This window comes from Tupaia chinensis, unplaced genomic scaffold (genome assembly GCF_000334495.1).
Source record: "Tupaia chinensis unplaced genomic scaffold, TupChi_1.0 Scaffold000283_2, whole genome shotgun sequence".
Lineage (NCBI taxonomy): Eukaryota > Metazoa > Chordata > Mammalia > Scandentia > Tupaiidae > Tupaia > Tupaia belangeri.
In genome coordinates, this window is record NW_006159767.1 from 194773 (window position 1) to 219718 (window position 24946).

The following is a 24946-nucleotide window of genomic DNA, read 5'->3' on the forward strand; positions in this document are numbered from 1 at the left end:
AGCAGGAAGTGCTCACCAGATATGCCAGGAAACGAAGCCCTTTTGAAGCTTTCACTATGATCAGGTGAGCCTCGGTGGCAGAGACCAGTAGGAGGTCACCACCAGGAGCCAGACCTGCTCAGGGCTAGCTCCATGCAGGAACCTGGCTCGCTCGGGCACAGCTGACAAGCACCCATCTGGAGTGGCTTCTCTGGAAGGAGAGTTCCCGGGCAGGCTTCTCCCCTGGCTTCCTGCCTCCAGGTGGTCTCGTCCCAGGTCCGCATAGCCACACCGTCTGCGGTTCATGGTGAAAACTCGGAGCCAGTACAGTAACCGGGTCTGGTCCTCCGGGTGCTGCTCTGACTTGGCTCTGCGCTCCTCTCCGACGGCAGCTTCGTGTGAATCTCACACCTTTCTGTAGAGTCCCACCTCTTTGCCGGCCTGTCTCACTATGATCTGCCATGATTAGAGTGTCCAGCAGGGACCGAAGCCTTCCCAGCCGTGGTCCTCGAGCTGCCACAGCTGTTTCCCTGTGCAGGTGGCCCTGACCGGCATCGCTGCCAATCGTGACTGCACAGTTTATCCTGCTTCTCATGATCAAACAATTTGTCGTTTATTTGCTATAGACACATGCACTTGCTGGAGAGACAGAGAGAGAGAAAGTGAGAAATCACCCCCCTCCCCCCAGGCGGTGTCCATTCCGCAGTCCCTTCTCCAGTTTCCTCTCAGGATTTTGGGCACACATGCCCGGAGTGAGCTTTAAGCCACTGGGCCCAGGGCTCTAACTGTGCTCAGCATGTGGGAGTCCAGCACCCTAACCACTACAGCACCTGCTAGCTCATAATTTAAAAATCCTCAAGTTGTCCCAGGGTGGTGCACATGCCAGAGAGAGAGGAGGCAAAAGCACCCCCGCTGGGGATGTGTTTACACCTCTGCCCCTTCTGTTCTGGCAGGGTTTGGGGCACGCGTGCATATGCACCCAGCTACGGGGGCTACGGGAGCCAGAATCCGAACCACAGTTGGCCATGTGGAATCCAGCTCCCTTAACCACTGGGCCACGGGGCCAGCCCACTACCCTTCATATTTCAGTCATTTCTGTCCACTCAGGGTGATAAAGCTGTTATTTAGGCGTATTCTTCTATTTCAACCTACTGTTGAGCTTAAACCAGCGGGTCGTCCTGCAGCTCTGGAAACCAGCAGGGTCAGAGGACTGTGCCAGGCTGCTGGGTGGGGGCAGACTCACGTCAGGCCTGTGGTTTACGCCGTGCTGGTCCTTGTGCTCCTGAGCGGCGCGGTCTCAGCAGGTGCACCGGCTCTCAGAACGTTAGGAGGGTTTGAAGACGACGTTTGAGGGGGTGAGAAGGATGATGGATTTCCCACCTGAGGGGAGGCGCTGTCGAGACTTTACCCTGCGTACCTTCCGCTGTCCTTCCTCACCTCTGAACCTGAGAGTCCGGCGATGTCCTTCTCACCCCAAGGACAATGCCAAGATGAATGAGCATTATGCACAACGCGAGGCCTTCGTAAGTGAGAAGGGAGATTAAGTTTTCTGGTTTTCTGTCAGCTAATAGACTTTCATGATTCGTCATCACCATCAGACCTAGGTTACCTTGTAATAGTTATTTATGCAGCATAACGATGACTCTATTAGAATTATTATATATTCATTGTTGACTTGGGGATGAGAAGGCAAGAATCTCTCCATCCTGGCTTTGTGAGGTGTTTCATTTTGAAGTTCTTAAAGAATATCTGTTTTTAGGGAGTACTTTAATTATAGAAAACTTAACATATTTTATAGACAGTAGATATATAGGGCACCAACATTATCCCAAGAATGTATTTTAGATATGAGGCTAGAATATCTTTTTCTGTGGAAAGCCATTAAACTATAGTCATAAGGAAAGAAAAAACTTAAAAGTTTGTATACCTGTAAAACAAAGTTTTAAATTAACTTTCAGTTTATATTTCTATAAAGGAATATTCAATTCTTCTGCTTTTAAAACTCAGAGGAGCACGTGTAGCTCTTCTTGCAGCCGAGAGAGAATAACAGGGACTAGATTTGTTCTCCTCCCTGCAAACAGTTCAAACAAAAGGCAAAGCAGTGGTTTTCAGATGCTCGCGGTCAGGCGTGGAAGGTCAGAGATTCTTGGAGAGAGGAGCCAGAACACGGAGCCTCCCCGTTGCCCCGTTTGCTGAGGGTGTCTCTGCCACGCAGTGAAGGAGGGCCTAGGCCCAGGCCCAGGCCCAGGTCCAGGCCCCGCTCCAGCTCCACAGATCCTCGAGGTGAGGAAGTGGAACTCGGAGTCAGGCAGACCAACGTGAGTGGGGTTCACGGGGCAGTGTTCTAGAGGGCATGGAGTTTTACGTGGCTGAAGTAGCTGGATCCCACCTGGTGATTCGAATCCTGAACCGAGGCCTAGGAAACATGCTGGGAAAAGAAGGGCTGTCCACTGTAAAGACATTGATGATTAATGTTCATTAATTAATTTAAAAAGAAACATGCAGGGCACGTGTGCATGCATGCCCAAAATCCTGAGAGGAAACTAGAGAAGGGATTGCGGGGTGGCCATCCCCCGGGGGGTAATTTCTCCTTCCCCTGTCGCTCCAGCAAGCACACACACCCTAGAGCAAAGAAAAAAGGGTCGTGCAGAAAGAGGACTGTGGATACGTGCAGGGCCCCCTTGACTAGTCTCAGTATGTGAGGAGCTACCCAGGGCTTGGTAACAAACTGCGAGAGAACTGGAAGGAGCAGTGCCTGGCACTCACTAAGGGCCACGAGGAGCAGCTGTCCCCACCAACCAGACCGGGAGTTGCTAACACGCAGGGCCGAGGGGAGAGCTCTCAGTCAGACCGCCTCAACAGAGAGGAGTCAGGGACCCTAGACTAGCTCCACTCCGGACCCGCCTACCCTTCAGACCGAGACTTGAGAGCATCAGACCATTGCCGCGCTACTTAAATATGTCCTAGAAAAAGGCACAAGAATATTTACGAGAATACAGGACTATCTGGGTGGCACAGTGGTGGCGCGGTGCACTTCGAGGCTCACCCACAGGGGACTGTTCCAGGGCCGCATCCAGGGACCTCCCTGAGCACACAGGCACACTCATGCCCACAAAATCCTGAGAGGAAACTAGAGAAGGGATTGCGGGGTGGCCATCCCCCGGGGGGTAATTTCTCCTTCCCCTGTCGCTCCAGCAAGCACACACACCCTAGAGCAAAGAAAAAAGGGTCGTGCAGAAAGAGGACTGTGGATACGTGCAGGGCCCCCTTGACTAGTCTCAGTATGTGAGGAGCTACCCAGGGCTTGGTAACAAACTGCGAGAGAACTGGAAGGAGCAGTGCCTGGCACTCACTAAGGGCCACGAGGAGCAGCTGTCCCCACCAACCAGACCGGGAGTTGCTAACACGCAGGGCCGAGGGGAGAGCTCTCAGTCAGACCGCCTCAACAGAGAGGAGTCAGGGACCCTAGACTAGCTCCACTCCGGACCCGCCTACCCTTCAGACCGAGACTTGAGAGCATCAGACCATTGCCGCGCTACTTAAATATGTCCTAGAAAAAGGCACAAGAATATTTACGAGAATACAGGACTATCTGGGTGGCACAGTGGTGGCGCGGTGCACTTCGAGGCTCACCCACAGGGGACTGTTCCAGGGCCGCATCCAGGGACCTCCCTGAGCACACAGGCACACTCATGCCCACGATCAGAGCACCTGCTGCTGGTGGTGATCACGGCATGAAGGCCCTGTCGGGGTGCCTCGTCTGTCTGTCGCTCACTTGCTCATGGAAGAAGGAAATGGACTTTTAAATGGTATCTGTAGCATCGAACAGAATCCGTTGTTTCGGGCGCACGAGCTAAGATTACCAGGTATGCAGACAAGAATTAAGACATGACCACACTGAGCAAGAGAAACCATCAATCAAAACTGACCCAGTAATTAGAATTAGCTAACCAGAATATTAAAACTTGTAAGCATATTCTGTGTGTTCACAAAGTTTAGTAGAAACATGGGGGGAAAAAAGAGCCCAGCCCAGCCTCTGTGCCACAGTCAGTAGCATACTGAGCGGAAGGGCTGGGAGCCACATGCCGACCTCGGTTCAAGTCCTAGCCCGTGGGCACCAGATCCATGCGCATATGCTCAGCATCCCGATGGGCTGGAGGACCAAACCCAGGGAGCATGCTTCTCTCTGTTTCTGTCTCTCTGTCTCTCATGCCTACACATGATCTATCATAAGTAGAAAATTTTAAAACCTAGTCAAACTTCTAAACATGAGAACTTTAATTTCTGACATTTAAAATATACCAAATTGGGTAAACAACAGATTAAATTCTGCAGAAGTAGTGTATTTGAAGACAAAGCAGTAGCAACTATTTAAAATGGAACAGTGAAAAAATAATTAAAATCTTTTTTTTTTTCACCAGAGTGTGCGTGTGCAAGAAAGCACCTCCCATGGAGAATGGTCCCATCCCACCCCCGTCTCCTCCATTGCACCCCCTGGGATTTTGGACACGCAGCCCCTGCTCAGTCCCCCCGGCAGGTTTCTCAGGCCGCCTGGTCTAGCACTCAAACTGTCCAGCTGGCCATGTAGGACCCAGCCACCTTAACCACCACGCCATAGGCGGCCCCAAAAGGAATTTTAGATATGTGACAATGACATCTGAAATGCCATGTTCAAAAGAAATATGAAAATCATACATGTATTAGGTCAATATATGTGTCATTGAGTCCTAAAAGCAGTGTATTTGGGGGCTGGAGAAGGAGGGTTCTCAGGCCAGAAAATTATCTGAAGAAATACAGGTTACATTTTTTTCAGATTTGATGAGAACTATAAACCCACAGATTTAAGAAACTTAAATGTTTAAATAGTAGATGACTAAATTTAATTTTAGACTTTAATCTCTACTCAACCCAAATACCCATTCCCAGATGAAATTGTCCTTTTAAAAATGTGCTTTTTGGGGCCAGATGGCACAATGGTTAAGGCACTGGATTCCCCCATGGCTGACTTTGCAGTTCAAGTCTTGGACCCAGCAGCTTGAAAAACACACTGGACACGTATGCATGTGTGCCCAAAATCCCAAGAAGAAGATGGCTGACTAGAGGGATTGCAGTGTGGCCAACCCACCTGGGGGTGTGATTTCTCACTTTCCTTATCTCTCTGTCTCTATCGCTTTCTGGCAAGCACATGCACCCTGTGGGGAAAATCTTTTTTTTTTTAATGTGCTTTTTGATAGTGAGGGGTTCATAGGATTTAATCATGTTAGTGTAGATCTGGTTATACCAGATTAAAGGATTATGAGTTTCTGAGATCAGCAGGTGGCATGACAGTTACGTTGCTGGACTCCCACTTAGTTGACCATGGTTCAAGTCCCAGACCCAGTGCCTTAAAACTCATGCCAGGCACATGTGCATACATGCACGCGTGCGTGCCCAAGATCACAAGAGGCGAATTGAGGAGAAGGGATTTTGACATGGCCATTCCCTCTGGGAGCTGGGAGGTGATTTCTCACTTTCCCTCTCTCTGACTCTCTGGTGAGCGCACATGCTCTATAGCAAAAATCTCTCTTTTAAAAAAAAAAGGGATTATGAATTTTACAAATTTTACAAATTGGTTTTAATCGAATTTGGTTCTTAATACTGTGGTTGCAGCACCATCTTACAGACTTCCCAGCCTAACTCCAAGCCTGCCCTGTCTATCTGGGACACCGTGTGCAGCTGCAGCAGCGTAACGCTTGTGCTCCGTGCACACAGGCAGGTCAGCACACAGATGTGTTTTTACTAACGAGATCTTTCAGTACTGACTCCACATGTGGACATACCTGTGTACTAACCCTTATCTCTCAGTGTCACCTTCAAGAAATGCATGTCATCATGCCAGTTGAATTATTTTTGCTATAGGGCAAGTGTGTTTCCCAGGGAGACAGAGAAAGTGAGAAATCATCCCCCAGGGATGCCCACGCTGCACTCCCTTCTCCTTGACTCAGAATCTTGGGCATGCACGTGTACATGCCTAGTGTGAGTCGTAAGCCGCCAGGTCTAGGACTCAAACCTCGGTTGGCCATATGGGAGTCCGGCACCTTAACCACCATGCCCCCCTTCTGGCCCTTGTCCAGTTGAATTACTGATATCATTAGGCAAATATTATCAAGATTAGCTGTAAATATCCAAGAAGTGAGAAGTAAAAGCAACAGATTGTTTTTGGTGTTTTGTTTTGTTCTAACTTACTTTAGTCACTGTGCGTCTTTACAGTTTTTCCCAGCATGAAGACGGTGCATGTTAGTCACGTCAAAGAGACATTACTATATACGTTATCCTCAACGAGACATTCTCGTGTCTAGTGAATGTTGTGGGTTTTTCCCCTGACCCCCTCCCTTCCACATTCAGAACAGTTCATTTTTAAGAAGTAAATTTTAATTTTAGCTACTGTGTTGAGTAGTATACCAAACAAGTAGAAGAAATTTTCACAAAAATATTTAAAAGTAAATAATCTTAGAAGTACTTAAGAAATTTTCTTAGAAAAAAAAAATGTAGGATGACATTGAAAATGGTGGAGTATGAGTCTTTGAAAAGCTACCCTTCCATAAAAACTCATAATAATTGTTACAGTCAACTTTTCAGATCTATGGAAATTAGCCAAAGGCTTACTGGAGCCTATTTAAGAAAAGTCACCCACTCTCAGTAAAACGTAGTGAGCTTGGTGGTGTTTTCATTTGCCATGTTCTCGTCTCCACACTTCCCGGCTCAGCAGTAACTTTGAGAGAAACAGTCACATACCTGTTATCAGAGGCGGCAAACTGCAGCTGGAGCTCTTCACGAGCCTCGACCCCAAAGAACTGTCATTATTTATAATTCTGGTGGTTCCCTGAAAGACGCCACTAAAAAGCATTGTCTTTATTTGATCTGGCTTGGAGTCTGCCCAGTGCCAAAATTCTCTCCCTGGAACGTGTTTGTCTGAAAAATTACAGATGAGAGTTTTCACTTTACAGCTGTCTTAGGTGATGAATAACTGTTGAGGCAAATAGTGAACTCACAAAAAAAGCTTAAAAGGAGACACAGAAGGAGATATCTGTGGGTAACTTGAAAAGCGATATATTCGTGGAAATCTAGAAGGCTGCGTTCATGTATGGGGCTGTTTGGATTCTCCGTAAAGACCTGGAACAGCCCTGACCTCCCTCTAGCTGACCTGCATGGCTGCATAAGAAGTGCAGACAGAGTTGCAAACAGCCAGCTGAATGATGAAGACACACCCTAGCATGTGCCCACTGCCCTTTGGCAAAGAGCTTTGGTCCAGATGTTTAAGCAGATCTCTCTTCCAGCAACATCTGGCTACTAACTAGGTAGAGGCTTCAGTGGCCATACAAAACAAACAACACAGACTTTATAGAAGGAGCCGAGAAAAATCACTAAACAAATAAATAGCAACAACTACAACAAGCAATAATCCTGGAGAAGAGAAAGTGTCATTTCCAGAGTTGCCACATTTTATTATTTCAAGTGTCTGGTTTTATAACAAAAAATTGCAGGATATGCAAAGAAACAAAATATTGTTCATACACTAGAATAGAAGCAATTATTAGAAACTGCTCCTGAAGGAAGCCCAAGCGTTGGACTTATAGAAAAAGATTTAGGTTGGCTATTTTAAATATGTTCAAAGAGCTAAAGGAAACCATGTCTGGGGATCTGAAGTTAAGTCTAAGAATGTTATCAAGTAGAGAATACCAACCAATAAAGAGAAATTATTATAAAGGAAACCACAAGGAATTCTGAAGTTGAAAAATTACAATAAATGAAACGAAAAATGTACTAGAGGAGTGAACAACAGATTTGACCAGGCATAAGAAAACATTGATAAACTTGAAGATAGTTCAGTTGAACTTTCCAAAGTGAATAGAAAAAAAACAATTTAAAGATGTTGACAGAGACGGACCAGCAGTTAGCGTAATGGCTATGTCGCTGGACTCCCACGTAGTTGACCGCAGTTCGCGTCCTGGACCTGGTGGCTTAAAATTAATGCCAGGCGCATGTGAGTGCGTGCCCAAGATCCCGAGAGGAGAATGGAGGAGAAGGGATTGTGGCGTGACCAACCCCCTTGAGGGATGATTTCTTGCTTTCTGTCTCTCTGTCTGTCTCTGGCTGGCTGGCGAGCACACACGCCCTATAGCAAAAACCTCTCCAAAAAAAAAAGATGTTGACAAAGACTCAGAGACCTCTTAGGACACCATCAAGAATGTCCCCCAGACCCCACTGCAGTGGTTGCAGGCAGTACAGTGCCACCAGGTGATAGTGGAGCCATGTGGGCAGGCCAGGGTTCAGATCCCGGGTCGACCCGAACACACTGGGTATGCCTGTGAGCATGCCCACAATCCTGGCTGCCTAGAAGGCAGCTGGGAAGATTTGGAATATGGCAAGATGCTATCAAAGATATTCTTCCCTAGAAGGGAGAGAAGGGGAAAGAAAGACTATTTGAAGACATTATAGCTGAAAGTTTCCCAAATTTGGTTAATTTTTCATCTTATACATTCAAAAATTCCTTCAAACTACAAATAGGATAAATGCAAAGGAGATCCACACATAGACAGTCATAACCCAACTGTCTGAAGCTAAAGACCAAGAGAATCTTGAAGGCAACAAGAAGCAACTAATTTGAAACCATAGAGGTCAAAGGTATTAGAATGACATATTCCAAGTGGTAAGACCAAAAAAATCTGTCAACCAACAATACTGTATCCAGAAACATTTTCCTTCGAGAGAGAAGGGCACAGGACCAGCAGATGGCGCAATGGCTATGTCACTGGACGCCCATGTAGTCAACCGTGATTCGAGTCCCACTGGCTTAAACTCACGCCGGGCACGTGTGTGTGAGTGACCAGGATCCTGAGAGGAGAATGGAGGAGAAGGGATTGTGGCATGGCCATTCCCCCTAGGGGGTGATTTCTTACTTTCTGTCTCTCTGTCTCTCTGTCTCTCTCTGTCTTTCTGGTGAATGCACGTGCCCTATAGCGAAAACCTCCTAAAAAAAGAAAAAAAAGGAGTGAAGGACAAAGTAGGTATTCTCAGAGAAACAATAACTTAAGAGTTTGTCACTAGAAAATCTACCCTACAAAAATTCTTAAGAGATTCCTCTTGGCTGAATGAAATGAAAGTGGAAGTACACTGGGTCACAACTGGATCAACATGAAGAAAGAAATCCTACTGGTGAAGGCTTCTGGATAGGTAAATATGGAGAACTGTATACATCTACTTTTGTTCATATCTCCCTTTGTCCTCTTGTTTGGCTGCAAAGGTAGCTACATAAAGCTCTAATAATAAATCTATGTCAATGGGCACACAGTGTATGAAATGTGATTTGAGACAATAGCATAAAAAAAAAAAAAGAGATTGGAGCCATTTAAGAGCAAAGTTTTTGTATGCTATTGAAATTAAATCAGCATTAATCTGAACTAGATTGTTATAAGTTAAGCTAGAAATGATATTCCTCAGGAAATCCACAAAAAAAATAACCCAAAATATTTGGTAGAAGAAATAGCAGGGAAATTAATAATACACTAAAAAAAGTTCCAATTAATACAAAAGAAGGCAGTTGTGAAAGAATTGAGGGACCAAAAAGACCTAAGACATACAGAAAACAAATACAAAATGGTAGATATACATCATGTCTTACCAGTATTTACACTAAATGAAAATGAATTAAACTCTCCAGTTAAAAGGCAGAGATTGACAAAATAGGAGAAAATATGTAAACTAACTATATCTTTAAGAGACTCATATTAGATTCAGAGAAACAAATATATAGAAAGTAAAAGACCAGAAAAAATGCATACCCTGTAAAGTAACCGAAGGGGAGCTGGAGTGGCTACGCTAACACAGACAACATAGACTTCAAGACTTTTTAAGTTATTACTTGAGCCTTAGTATATGTTATAATTAGAATGATAAAAGGGTGAACCCTGGGCAACCCTGTGGCGAGGTGGTTAAGATGCTGATTCTCACATGGCCTGCTTTGTGGTTCAAGTCCCAGACCCAGTGTCTTGAAAAACATGCCAGATGTGTGTGCGTGCATTCCCAAAATCCTAAAAAGAGACTGGTAGAGAAGGGATTGCAGCATGGCCATCCCACCTGGGGAGATTTCTCACTCACTCTCTCTCTGTGTCTCTCTCTTTCTTTGGCAAGTGTACACACCCTATAGCAAAAACTTAAAAAGAAAAAGATTATATACTCTGATGACATAAGATTTATCCAGGAATGCCAGATTGGTTCAACATACAAAAAATCAATGTAGTACAGCATATTCATATGACAAAGCTGAGCGGAGGAAACCACGTGATTCTCTCAGTAGGTGGAGAAAAATCTTTGATAAAACTCAATACCTTTTCATGATTAAAAACATGCAACATGGGTACCAGCAGGTGGCGTGGTAGTCAAGGTGCTGGACACTCCCACATGGCCACCCACAGTTTGAGTCCCAGACCTGGTGGCTTGCTTTCTCACTTTCCCTCTCTCTCGCTCTCTGTCTTTCTCTGGCCAAATTAAAATAAATGAATGAATAAATAAAATTAAATAATTAAAAGAAAAACATGCAACAGACTTGGAATTGAAGTAAACTTCCTCAGTCTGATAAAAGGGCATCTACAAAACATCCCCTGCTTACATCGTATTGAGTGGTTAAAGACTGAAGGCTTCCCCAAGGATGTCTACACTTAGCACTTCTATCCAACATTGTACTAGAAATTGGAAATTCTAGCCAGCGTAGTTAGACAAGAAATAAAAAGCTTATTTTTTGATAAAGAGGAAGTAACACTGTCTCTACTTGACAGATGGCATGATTGTATGCATATATAGAAAGCCCTAAACAGTTCACCAAGAAAGATGATGGATTATTAAAGCTAATAAATGAGGTCAGCGAAGATGCAGACTATAAAATGAGTATTAAAAAAATTACTTGTAGGGACCAGCAGTTAGCATAATGGCTATGTCGCTGGACTCCCACGTAGTAGACCGCAGTTCTAGTCCCAGACTCGGTGGCTTAAACTCACACCGAGCATTTGTGTGTGTGTGTGTGCCCAAGACCCTGAGAGGAGAATGGAGGAGAAGGGATTGTGGTGTGGCCTCCCCCCCGGGGGTGATTTCTCGCTTTCTGTCTCTCTGTCTCTCTCTGGCTTTCTGGCAAGTGCATGCGCCCTATAGTAAAAACTTCTTAAAAAAGTAATTATATTTCTGTATGCTAACAATGAACAATCTGAAAATAAAATTAAGCAGAAAAAAAGATTCCATTTTTCCCCATAGTGGCATCAAAATGAATAAAATACCTAAATATAAGAATAATCCAAGAAGTATAAGACTTGTGTTGAAAATTATGAAACATTAAGAGAAATTGACGACATAAATACAGGACAGATATCCCATGTTCATGGGGTGAAAAACTTAAGATGGAAATACTTCCCAAATTGATCTACAGATTCTATGGAAGATGTATCAGAGTTCCTATTGCTTTTTTGCAGAAACTGACAAGCTGATCCTAAAATTCATATGGAAATATAAGAGGCCCAAAATGGCCAGGAAAATCTTCAAAAAGAGGAACAAAGTTGGAAGACACAGATTACCCAAGTTCAAAAGTTAATACGGGGGACCAGCAGTTGAGGCAGTGGTACTGGTGTAAGGGTAGACATGCGGAGACATAATGGAGTGAAACAGAGTCCAGAAGTAAAACCTAACTGGATTTCAGCAAGGATGCCAACACTTAACCAATCAGGAACGAGTTTTCAGCTAATGGCGTAGGGCACAAATGGATGTCCACATGCAAATGAACTTATCTGGACCCCTACTTAAGACCATAAACAGGGACCAGCAGCTAGCGTAATGGCTGTGTCACTGGACTCCCACATAGTCGACTGTGGTTTGAGTCCTGGACCTGGTGACTTAAAACTCACGCTGGGCGCATGTGCGTGCGTGCCCAAGATCCCAAGAGGAGAATGGAGGAAAAGGGATTGCGGCATGGCCATCCCCCTTGGGGGATGACGTCTGGCTTTCTGTCTCTCTGTCTCTCTTGCAAGCGCACTCGCCCTATAGCAAAAAACTCTCAAAAAAAAAAAAAAAAGACCATAAACCAAAAATTAAATATTAATAGAGCAAAGACCTAAGTGTCAAAAAATAAAAAAATAAAATAAAAAGCTAAATGTCAAAGCTAAGGTTATAAGAATGAGATGGAGACAGAGGCGTATGCTTGGCCTCGGATTAGGCATGTCTCTTGGCTCTGACCCCAAAAGCATAAGCAGGCAGGGAGCAGGCAGGTAAATCGGACTTCATCAAAACTGAAAGCTGTTGGACGCTATCAAGACGGTGTGAAGAGGGGCGGCCCTCCGGCCTGCTGCTTCAGGAAGCCAGCCCCACATGGCCAGCCACATGATTCAAATCCCAGCCCTGGCAGTTTGAAAAACACTCCTGGGGCATGTGCATGTGTGCCCCAAATAAAGTGAACCGATAACGCACATGGGAAAAGGTGTTTACACATCTTAAATCTGACAAGCGTCTTATCTAAAGTAGTATAGTGAGCTCTGGTAATTCACCAACAGTACATAGTCCAGTTTAAAAATGTACGAAGAATTTGAATAAACGTTTGTCCAAGAAAAATACACAGATGCCCAATAAGCACATAAAAAGGTGCCCAATGTCACTGGTCATCAGGAAAACACAAAGCCTGAGATATGCCCATCAGGGTAGCAGCGATGTTTATGAGTCTTGCCCGAGGGTGCGCGGGCTTGCTAGAGGGAGCAGACGGGAGGCACTCTTACTCCCTCAGTGGAAGATGGTCACCCCCAACCCTTCATTTCTCCCTTTGGGATTTTGAACACGCGTGCACACTTCATCTGGCTTGTTTCTCAGGCTGCCGAGTCTAGGACTTGAACTGTGCAGTCAGCCTTGTGCGACCCAGCAACCTTAACCACACCACTGGCTGGCCTGGCAGTAATTTTTAAAACGAGAAAATAAGTATTAATGAGATTGTGGAGACAACTCTCAGGTTGCTGGGGGCATTGTAAAACAGCCCAGCCCCTGGGAAACAACTCACCTGTTCCCCAAGGTGCACATCGAGTTTCCATCTGAGCCGGCAATTCCACTCCTCCATGTATGCCCAGGAGGGCTGAGAGCACGCTCACACAGACGTTACCGAATTATTCATCAGTGGTACAGTCCCATCGATTTATACCCAGGAGAGCTGAGAACATGCTCACATAGACGTTACCGAATTATTCATCAGTGGGTACAGTCCCAATGCCCAACAGCTGATGAATGAATACACAAATGGTGGGGTTTAGCAAAAAATATAATTAGGTGTTGATTAACTTGAAGGACATAAGGACATAATACACATACAGATGCTTTTTTAAAGAATTATTTATTTAATTCCATTTGTTGTTGTTGTTTTTAATTTGACCAGACAGAGTCAGAGAGAGAAAGGGAAAGCGAGAAAGAAGCTGCCAGGTCCAGGACTCAAACTGCAGTTGGCCATGTGGGAATCCAGTGCCCCAACTCCCATGCCACCTGCCGGCTCTCATATGGATATATTTCATAATAAGATGTACATTTAAATATAAAGATATTTCCTCTTTTTTAAGAGAGAGAGATTTTTGCTATTAGGGCACATGCGCTCACCAGAGAGACAGAGACAGTGAGAGGGAAAGTGAGAAATCACCCCGAGGGGGGATGGCTGTGCCACAGTGCCTTCTCCATTCTCCTGGGATCTTGGCCATGCACATGTGCCGTGAGCTTTAAGCCCCCGGGTCCCAGACTTGAACCACAGTTGGCCATGTGGAAGTCCAGCAGCTTAACTGCTACACCATCTGCTGGCCCCAAAGTATTTTCTTTCATGGGGCTACTTGCTCACCACTGTTTCTCTTTTAAGAATGATTTTATTTATTTATTCATTCATTCATTCATTCATTTACTTATTTATTTTAATTTGCTATAGGTACTCATGTACCTATAGATAGAGAAAATGAGAGGGAAAATGAGGAAGCAAGCCGTCAGGTCCAGGACTTGAACCGCGGTTGGTCATGTGGGAGAGGCCAGTGCCTTTAACCGCCATGCCACCTGCTGGCCCACCACGGAATTCTTTAAGGTCTGGTTTGTTGTGGCCTGATTATGTACACACACACACACACAGTGAAATTCTCGCTTCTACATTTATTCTATCATGTTTTGGTGTGGCAAGGTGTGTGAGAAACAGGTCGTTTAAACTTACCGTCGTCAAAGGAGCGAGTTCAGTGGCGCGGCGTTCTCTCCCGGGCTCAGGTCTGCCGCGCTCTGCGGTCTCCCCGGGATTCGGGCGTGCGGTGAGATACGCTGTGATCTCACCATTTGGAGGGTTTTCTCCAGAGCCGTTTTACGTATCTAAATTTTATAAACTATATGGAATTTATAAAAATTGTATTCATGTGAAAGGCACATATATAATGTATACATTTATGTAGATATATATAATTTTTTATTTATAATTATTTTTCAGGTCAAGCAAATAAAGTAGCCAAAGAAGCTGCTAACAGATGGACTGGTACGTATCATAACGCCGGTAAACTATCGCTCAACTGCTGCATGGGGCATTCAGGTGCTGTGGTTAAGGCGTTGGACTCCCACATGGCTGACTGCGGTTCAAGTCCCAAACCGAGCAGCTGGAAAATCATGCTGGGCACAAAATTTCAGGAGAAGGAATTGAAAGGGATTATTGTGTGGCCATTCCCCCTGGGGGGTGATTTCTCACTTTCCCTCTCACCGTCTCTCTCTTTGGCGAGTGTGTACACCCTATGCCAAAAAACCTCAAAAAAAAACTTCTACACTTATTATTTCTGGGAATGTATGCATTACTCAAGTTTTTATAAATTAAATCATCTCAGTTAGTTACGATTATTTTTTTAAAACCTATTATGGGGGCCACTGGCGTGGTAGTTAAAGGATGCTGGACTCCCACATGGCCGACCCGGTTCAAGTCCCGGACTTGGCAGCTTGCTTTCTCATTTTTCCTTTCTTTCTGTCTCATTCTGTCCCTCTCTGGTCAAATCAAGTTAAATAAATAAATAGATCGATAAGGAAATAAACAGATTAATAAATATATAGGTAGGTAGATAGATAAATTCTTTTTTAAAAATACTTACTGGGGCCAGCAGGCGGTGTGGTGGTTAGGGGTGCTGGACTCCCACATGGCTGACCACAGTTCAGGTCCTGGACCTGGCGGCTTGCTTTCTCACTTTCCTCTCTCTCTCTGTCTCTCTGGTCAAATTTAAATAAATAAATAATGTTAAATAAAATAATTCTTTTTTTAAAAAGCTTACTCTGAGGATGTAAAGTGCCCCTTGGAGAGTGGCAGGGGAGACGTGTCTTCCTGCCAACAGCACAGCGGTAGCTGCCTGCCTGCCGCTTGTGATGCCGGTCGCCGCAGGCCCACCTCGTCTCCACGGCAGTCTCACCAGTAGCTGTGATCACCGTGCCTGGTGTTAAGTAGGAAACTACAGCCCTGGGGCCAAGGGCACGTGCTGCCCTGGGTCCTTCTCTGCCCCCAGGGTGTGCGCCCCACCTACCACCGCACCACCCTCCCTGCAAGGCTGTCTTGTTGCTGTGTTGTTCTGTTTTGTTTTTGCAAGGCCTTTCCATGTAAAGTGCCTTTGTAATGCATTTGCCAGTGGACACACTCTGGTCTCCACCAGGGATATTCTGAGACGTGAGAATGCACGAGGTGTCACTTACCTGCCACAGCAGTGTGGAGAGCACCACCTCTTGGGAGGCTGGAAACTGCAGGTTCAGTTCCCTGGGCCGATCTGAACACTCTAGATGCTGTTTGTGTGCTCCTGACTAGCTGGGAGGCTGGGACAGCAAGCCATGTCAGAAATGCCTGTCTCAGGACCAGCAGTTGACGTAATGGCTATGCCGCGGGATTCCCATGTAGTTGACTGTGGTTCAAGTCCCAGACCCAGTGGCTTAAACTCACACCAGGCATGTGTGCATGCGTGCCTAAGATCCTGAGAGGAGAATGGAGGAGACGGGATTGGGGGGGGTGATTTCTCGCTTTCTTTCTCTGTCTCCCTCTGTCTTTCTGGCAAGTGCATGCGCCCTATAGCAAAACCTCTCCAAAAAAGAAAAAAGAAATGCCTGCCTCTGTCTCTCTGCCTCTGTCTCTGCCTCTGTCTCTCTGCATTGCGTTCTCTGTCTCTGTCTCTGCCTTGCGTTCTCTGTCTCTCCTTTTCTCTAACAAAGCAGGAGGTGGGGCAGGCATTATCTGTGCGTATAAAGGTTTAGAAGAAAGTTAATATTGATAAATGGCGATTCCTGGGAATTATATGTGTGACTAGTATTGTTAAAACCTATCAGAGTTACAGTGATGTGTTCAGTATTTTTTCAGTTAGTTTTCAGTCTTTTTGCTGCAGGGCACATGCCCTCACTGGACAGAGAAAGAGAGACAGAGAGAAGGTGAGAAATCACCCCTTGGGGAATGGCCACTCTACAATCCCTTCTCTGTCATGGCATGCACGCGCCTGACATGTTTTTCAAGTCTCTGGGTCAAGGACTTGAACCATACAGTAAGCCATGTGTGATCCAGCGCCTTAACCACTATGCCACCTGCTGGCCCCGTGTTTTCAATATTAAATTATAAAATGATGGTGATCGAATTTTTCCCTCCTTTGAGCATCTGTTAGGGACTGCTCACCTCGTGCTGTGTCTGGGGGGACATGTGTGAGACTACAGGACGCCGAGGTGTACGGAGCTTGGCGAGCCCGTGTGCTCCCAGCTGATGAGCCCCTGGCGGGCCGGGCTCAAGGCCGTGGGTGAGGCTGCAGGACGCCGAGGTGTACGGAGCTCAGTGAGCCCGTGTGCTCCCAGCTGATGAGCCCCTAGAGGACCGGGCTCAAGCTGGCCTCCCTGACTCCTGTCCAGACCTCTGTTTTACAAAGAGTACAAGCAGGTTTTTCCTAGCTTAGTCTAGAGGTAGGTAGGCCGCTGAGTCTGTGTCCTGCCTGTGCCAAAGCCATTCCCTAGGTGACGCGGTGCTCTAGGCGGCAGACGAGCACTGAGGTGAGCAGCAGAGTGCGGGGCCCGTGGAGTGTGAGCGAACGGTGCATGAACTGATAGTGCCTCGGCTGGCCCTCCCTCTCTCTCCGGCAAGCATTTTTGCCAAAATTACCCCAAATTTTAATTTTTATTTATTTATTCATTTTTAAATAATTATTTATTTTATTTTATTTATTCATTCTTTTTTTTCTTTTTTTTTTTTTTTTTTTTTTTTTTTTTGCCAAGGGTGAGCAGGGGGAAGTGAGAAAGCAAGCCACCAGATTCAGGACTCGAATCCTGGTCGGCCATGTGGGAGTGTCCAGCGCCTTAACCACCATGCCACCTGCTTGTCCCCTAATTTTTATTTATTTAAATTTTTTTAGGTTTTTGCCATACGGCGTGTACGCTCATCCAGACTGGGTTGGGGGTGGTAGTGAGAAATCAGCCCCCAGGGGGACGGCCATGCCAGTCTCTTCTATTCCATTCTCATCTCAGAATTTTGAGCATCCATGCACATGCGCCCTGTGATTTTCTAGCTTCTGGGTCTGGGACTTGAACTGTGGTTGGCCATGTGGGAGACCTTTATCACCAAGCCATCTGTTGGTCCCAAATTTTTAAAAATTTAAAATAAAAATATTTTGAAATAAACTTCATTCCAGAAATGTATTTATCATTATTTTATACTTACAATTAAACTACCATGCACACAATATTTTTTTGAGAAAGGTTTTTGCTATAGTGCTCGTGTGCTCGCCAGAAAGACTGAGAGAGACAGAGAAACAGAAAGCGAGAAATCACCCCCCAGGGGGGATGGCCACGCCACAATCCCTTCTCCTCCATTCTCCTCTCGGGATGTTGGGCACACACATACACGCGCCCGGCGTGAGTTTAAGCCACCAGGTCCAGAACTCAAACCACGCTCAGCTACATGGGAGTCCAGCAACATAGCCATTATGCCAACTGCTGGTCCCACTCTGGTCAAATTTAAGTAAATAAATTTTAAATAAGTTAAATAACCCTTTAAAAAATAATTTTTTTTAAAGAAAAAGACAGCTGGCCAGGGACCAGCAGATGGCGCAGTGGTTACGTTGCCAGACTCCCACACAGTCAACCACCAATCGAGTCCCAGACCTGATGGCTTAAAAACATTCATACTGGGCTCATGTGCACACGTGCCCAAGATCCCGAGAGCAGAATGCAGAAGAAGGGATTGCGGCGTGGCCATCCCCCCGGTAATGATTTCTCGTTTTCTGTCTCTGTCTCTCTGGTGAGCACACACACCCTATGGCAAAAATCTCTCTTAAAAACGAAGGGCCATCCTATGGCCTGGCAGTTACATGAGCTGGATTCCACACAGCTGGCCACAGGGTTCAGGTCCTGGGCCAGCAGTTGTGCGTGTGCCCAAAATCCTGAACAGGGAGAGGCAGAGGAGAAGGGACGTGTGGCCATGCTTCGTCGGGGAGCGCTTTCTTGCTTTACACTGAGTGCACTTGCCCTGTGACAAACTGAAAAGGAAAGGGGAAGCCCGCTGTTGTGCCCCTCCCCCGTGCAGCCACCATCGCACACCGGCCTGGCCTGTGTGTGCAGTCACCCTCCCAAAGACGTCCCAGGTGTCCTTTCCTTTCTTCTTTTCTTCCTCCCCCTCCCCGTCAGAGGGTGCACATGCTCACGGTGGGAGAAAGCACCCCCTAGTGGGCACGGCCATGCTGCAGTCCCTTCCCTCCGTTTCTCCATCCAGTCAGGATTTGGGGCACCCACACACGCGAACCTGGTGATTTTTCCAAGCCATCGGGGCTGGGATTGAAACCACAGTCAGCCTTGTGGCTTCCGGTTCCCTTAACCACTGGCTGCAGGCCACCCCAGACTTTCTGTTCTCCCACTGCACCAAGATGGAGATCCTTGGACAAAGATCTCTGTACACAGTCCATCGGATTGCCTTGAAGTCGGTAAACGCTTGTGCAAATGCATTTTACGAACTCCCAGGGGCTGCCGAAGTCACAGCCGTTCCTATCTGTCCTGAGAAAGGCGTCCCCGTTCCTCCTCACCCCCTCACACTGGCGGAGTGTCTGGAAGCCGTTACTCTGGAGGGGAGAACCGTCAGGGCGAACGTCCCCCGGTGGCGGCAGCTCGGAGCCCTGGCCTCTGCTGCAGAGACGCGGAAAGGACCCGCTCAGAGCTGTCTCTCACTCCAGGCCGGGGTTCTCTAGCAGCAGTGAGCTCCGCTGAGCTCTGTGTGCCTGCTGAAAGTAGCTGTCTTCAACCTTTTTATAATTATCTTGAAAATACAGAAAACTGACTCGGATACCTTCAAAAGTAATAGAAATAAAAGAATAATGAGGATAACTCATTATCTTTGAAATGTTTTATGATTGTGTGGTCAAATCTGTAAAAATATTTCTCAATTTTCTTTATAGATAACATATTTTCCATAAAATCTTGGGCCAAAAGAAAATTCGGGCTTGAAGAAAATAAAATTGATAAAAATTTTGGCATTCCAGAAGACTTCGACTACATAGACTAAAACTTCGGCGGCCGTGAAGAACCCACGAGCTTGTGCACATGTGCGTTTGCAATATTAGCCAGCTAGTTCTCTGAATTCTCACTCACCTTGTGTTCATCATTTTATTAATTTTAATAAAGTAAGAAATTGTCCTTTGTGGTCAATCAAAAGCAGGATGGCAGCCGTCTTCGTCCCCTCGTGTCGCTGTAACGGTACCACAGGTGACTCGCTTATCAAGGACAGGTTTGTTCTTAGAGTTCTGAAAACCAGGAAGGCCAAGGGCAGGGGCCCCGCATGTGGCGAGGGCCTTCCCGCTGCATCACGTCGTGGGCGAAGAGGGAAGATGAGAGGGGGTAGAAACCACCCCCGCGGTAACGGCCCGACCACCTCTCCACGCTGGCGTTGGGGATGAAGTGTCCACCCGTGAACTTCGGGGGACACAGTCAAACCACCGCAGCAACGAGCTTCCCAAAGCGCTCGTCCGACTAGGTCGGTATAAGTGAAGTCAGCCACCTCGGTCAAGCTGCAAGCCATGACTTCATAACGTTTTTCAGTTTTATTCAGATACTAAGTGCCAAGAATGTGTTTGAAAGCTCTGTCATACACATACACACGTGTTCCGGACCCAGTGGCTTAAAACTCAGGCCAAGTGCGTGTGTCTGTGCATGCGTGTGTGCGTGCCCACAATCCTGAGAGGAGAATGGAGAAGAAATTGCAGCATGACCTCTCCCCCTGGGTGGTGGTTTCTCGCTTTCTCTTTCTCTCCGGCAAGCACTCACACCCTACACTAAAAATCTCTTTTAAAAAAATGCAGGGCTGGCAGATGGAGTGGTGGTTAAGAATGCTTGGACTCCCACGTGGCTGACCATAGTTCCAGTCCTGGACCTGGAGGCTTGCTTTCTCACTTTCCTTCTCTGTCTCTCACTCTCCTCCCCTGATCAAATTTAAATAAATAAATAAATAAATAAAGTTAAAATAATTCTCAAAAAAAAAAAAAAGTGCTAATGGGCCCAGCCTATGGCACAAGTGTGAGGGCATCGCTGTGCAATATGTAAGACCGCGTGGGGGCCTGCTTTGGTTCCCAGCTCAGCCCGAACGGGCCAGGTGTGGTCCCACGCACCTGTGGTCCTTGCAGACTGAGAGGCTGGAGTAAGAAGGCTTGTGACCTGGTGAGGCCCTGTCAGGAATTCCTGTCAGCCCAGCCACATGGGGCTCAGAAATGTTTTATGATTGTGTGGTCAAATCTGTAAAAATATTTCTCAATTTTCTTTATAGATAACATATTTTCCATAAAATCTTGGGCCAAAAGAAAATTCGGGCTTGAAGAAAATAAAATTGATAAAAATTTTGGCATTCCAGAAGACTTCGACTACATAGACTAAAACTTCGGCGGCCGTGAAGAACCCACGAGCTTGTGCACATGTGCGTTTGCAATATTAGCCAGCTAGTTCTCTGAATTCTCACTCACCTTGTGTTCATCATTTTATTAATTTTAATAAAGTAAGAAATTGTCCTTTGTGGTCAATCAAAAGCAGGATGGCAGCCGTCTTCGTCCCCTCGTGTCGCTGTAACGGTACCACAGGTGACTCGCTTATCAAGGACAGGTTTGTTCTTAGAGTTCTGAAAACCAGGAAGGCCAAGGGCAGGGGCCCCGCATGTGGCGAGGGCCTTCCCGCTGCATCACGTCGTGGGCGAAGAGGGAAGATGAGAGGGGGTAGAAACCACCCCCGCGGTAACGGCCCGACCACCTCTCCACGCTGGCGTTGGGGATGAAGTGTCTACACGTGAACTTCGGGGGACACAGTCAAACCACCGCAGCAACGAGCTTCCCAAAGCGCTCGTCCGACTAGGTCGGTATAAGTGAAGTCAGCCACCTCGGTCAAGCTGCAAGCCATGACTTCATAACGTTTTTCAGTTTTATTCAGATACTAAGTGCCAAGAATGTGTTTGAAAGCTCTGTCATACACATACACACGTGTTCCGGACCCAGTGGCTTAAAACTCAGGCCAAGTGCGTGTGTCTGTGCATGCGTGTGTGCGTGCCCACAATCCTGAGAGGAGAATGGAGAAGAAATTGCAGCATGACCTCTCCCCCTGGGTGGTGGTTTCTCGCTTTCTCTTTCTCTCCGGCAAGCACTCACACCCTACACTAAAAATCTCTTTAAAAAAAATGCAGGGCTGGCAGATGGAGTGGTGGTTAAGAATGCTTGGACTCCCACGTGGCTGACCATAGTTCCAGTCCTGGACCTGGAGGCTTGCTTTCTCACTTTCCTTCTCTGTCTCTCACTTTCCTCCCCTGATCAAATTTAAATAAATAAATAAATAAATAAAGTTAAAATAATTCTCAAAAAAAAAAAAAAGTGCTAATGGGCCCAGCCTATGGCACAAATGTGAGGGCATCGCTGTGCAATATGTAAGACCGCGTGGGGGCCTGCTTTGGTTCCCAGCTCAGCCCGAACGGGCCAGGTGTGGTCCCACGCACCTGTGGTCCTTGCAGACTGAGAGGCTGGAGTAAGAAGGCTTGTGACCTGGTGAGGCCCTGTCAGGAATTCCTGTCAGCCCAGCCACATGTGGCTCATAACAGTCCTGGAGGCCATATGGGAAGACACAGTTCTGGAGGCTGGGAAGTCCAGCGGCATGGAGCTGACAGGTCTGCCAACAACGTGGCTGGAAGGAGCAGGCTGGTGCGCACCCGCGGAAGGAGGGAACTGGGCAACACAGTCCAGAAGAGCCCACACCTGAGAGCTAGAACGCAGCTCTCACAAGTCAGAATCGGTCCACTTACGAGACCGAAGCCGCCATGACCGAATCGCCAGGATCCAATCACCACTCCCTTAGACCAAATTACAAAGCATGGACCGTTGGGTGATAAACCATTATCCCCACCATAACAGTTGGTGGTCCTCACATCTGAGGTCAAGTAGAGGAATTTCTCAGCATGAAGACTGCCTGCTTTTGAGTTTTTGACCGCTGTCTACTGGAAAGGGTAAGCGTGTGGCCCTTTGTCCTGATTTATACACCTTATAAGATGATGTATCGATAGTTGCATTTGTAGAACACATCACACCTATATAGAATCCAGGATTTTTTTCTTTTTTTCAACTATCTAAATAAGTTTAAAACTTTATATCCAGGACCAGCAGGTGGTATGGTGGTTAGGGTGATGGATTCCCACGTGGCTGACTGCAGTTCGACTCCCAAACCCAGTGACTTGAAAAATCACTCTGGATGCGTGTGTGTTCATGAGTGCCAGAATCCTGACAGGAGAATGTGGGGAGAAGGGATTGCAACATGACCACCCCCTCTAGGAGAGTTCTCACTTTCCCTCTCTCTGTCTCTCTCTGGGGACCACACATACCCTATGGCAAAAATATAAAATAGTTGGGGCCAGCAGGTGGCATGGTGGTTAAGATACTGGGCTCCCACATGGACAACCATGGTTCGAGTCCCGGACCTGGTGGCTTGCTTTCTCACTTTTCTCTCTCACTCTCTGATCAAATTTTAAAAATAATTAATAAAATAATTCTTTTTAAAAATAGTATATATATCTTAGCTAGTTCATCTTAGCTATTTATAGGGAGTGCTTTTTTCTATTTTCCATAATCCTTTCCAGGGGACCTGGAGAGTCACACCCACAAACATTAACGGTGCATTCTGACCCATTGGTAGCAGGATTCTCCCTGCACCCTGCCCCTGGCACAGAACTGGAGTGTCTCTGTGATGTGGTGTTAAGCCTCCTCATCTCTGCTGTAGTACATTTTTCTCTGATCTCAGCAACCTTTCTTCTCCATTCACTACCCAAAAAGCTGCGAAACCCACCTACAGCCTACAAGCCCCAGCTTCCATGTGTCCCTCCTCTTTTGGCCAGACCAAGGGAAAACTCTTTGCTAAATTCCAAACCCTGTCTCTTGCTCTCAAAAGCGGACAATAGGAACCCCTGTCCATGGTCACCTGGGGAAAGGCATGTTTTGCTTCCTCTCTGGGGACTAGGTCACTCATATTCTGCTTAGAAACACGCCACATTAGTTGTTATGTTTACAGACTTGGTTATTTTCCTTCGACCATAGAATGTTTGCAGCACTCCAAGATAAAATGAAAGAAAAACAATCAAATTGTGTGTAATGCCCTTTACATGCATGCCTTATTTTTTTTTACACTGTCCAATTTTAATATCCTTTTAAATACCTTGAGTGAAATACTCCATATGCCTGAAATGACCCAATGGCTTCCAAAATGTTAGTGAATCTGGTCTTTGTACTGCGGAGCCACTCCGCCTGCTTAATCTCTTCCAGGACGGGCAGAGCAACTGGTCCGCCTCTGTTTGCCCTTAAGTCTTGATGTATGTTACCTTAGGGCAAGGGCTCTGTTCACCAGAGGAAATGTTTGATGTCAGACACAAAAGGCGAAAGCCAAAAATAATCCACCGTGAGCCCTTTTCTAAAACACTGGGAACTCCAAAATTTCTCAGACCAAGTTTGCTCTCTATTACAAAAGATCCTTCCTTGCTTAGAAAAAAGGTGTAAGTCCAAAAGAGAAGCTATTTCTTTCTTTTTTAAAGAAATCGCTATTAAATTGTATTGAGTAGTATTATTTTATCTGACCAGAGAGAGGGAAAAAAGGGAAAGTGAGAAGCAAGCCATCAGATGTAGGACTCGAACCAAGGTAGGCAATGTGGGAGTCCAGTGCCTTAATCACTACATCACCTGCTGGCCCCAAAGGAAGTCATTTCTAATGATCCCTAAAAGATAGTGTCCTTTTCATAAGTGCTAGGCAGCTTTTTCTGCTTTGTCCTGTTAATTCGGGTCTCTAGGGCTAGCATAGGAATGAGAGAGGTCTGTCTGTATGTGAGCCTCTGAGCCGCGCAGAGTTAGGACAGTCTTCTAAGCTAGTAAAATGCTGCGAACTGTTTTTGTTTTGTTTTTTAAAGAATTATTTATTTAGGGACCAGTAGATGGTGTAGCAGATGCCCAAGATCCCAGGAGGAGAACGGAGAACGGATTGCAGTGTGGCCATCCCTTGGGGGATGTCTCTGTCTCTCTCTAGCGAATGCTCAAGCCCTAAGTCAAAAACCTCTAAAAAAAAAAAAATTCATTTAATTTTATTGGGTCATCAGAAAAGATATCATATTTTTCTGGTTTTCTATGCAAAAATGCGTCATGACTTTTCTGACCTCTCAGTATTTATGATTTTAATTTGCTATAGGGCACATGGGCTCACCAGAGAGAGAAGGTGAGAAAGCTAGTCGCCCAGCCTGGGACTTGAACCGCAGTCAGCCATGTGTGAGTCCAGCACCTTAGCCACTATGCCATCTGCCAGCCCCAGCTGGTAGTTACTTAGTCACTGACCCAGGAAGGGAAAGGAGGCTGTAGTTAGCTGTTTGTGTGGAGGAAATAATTCCTGCATAGCCAACGTCAGGTTACCTGGGCGCTGACAGCAC

The 24946-nt window shown here is 46.2% G+C and overlaps 1 protein-coding gene across 1 annotated transcript in view; it reads left to right on the forward strand.

Moving 5' to 3' along the window:
* MND1 (meiotic nuclear divisions 1) overlaps window positions 1-20150 on the forward strand; it is a gene marked incomplete in the record, with an annotated part of 65829 nt that extends 45679 nt beyond the window's left edge. The window contains 2 exon segments of the mRNA XM_027772570.1: window positions 14480-14524; window positions 19425-20150. Coding sequence (XP_027628371.1) covers window positions 14480-14524; window positions 19425-19531 — 152 coding nt within the window.
* Between the last annotated feature and the right edge of the window lie 4796 nt (window positions 20151-24946).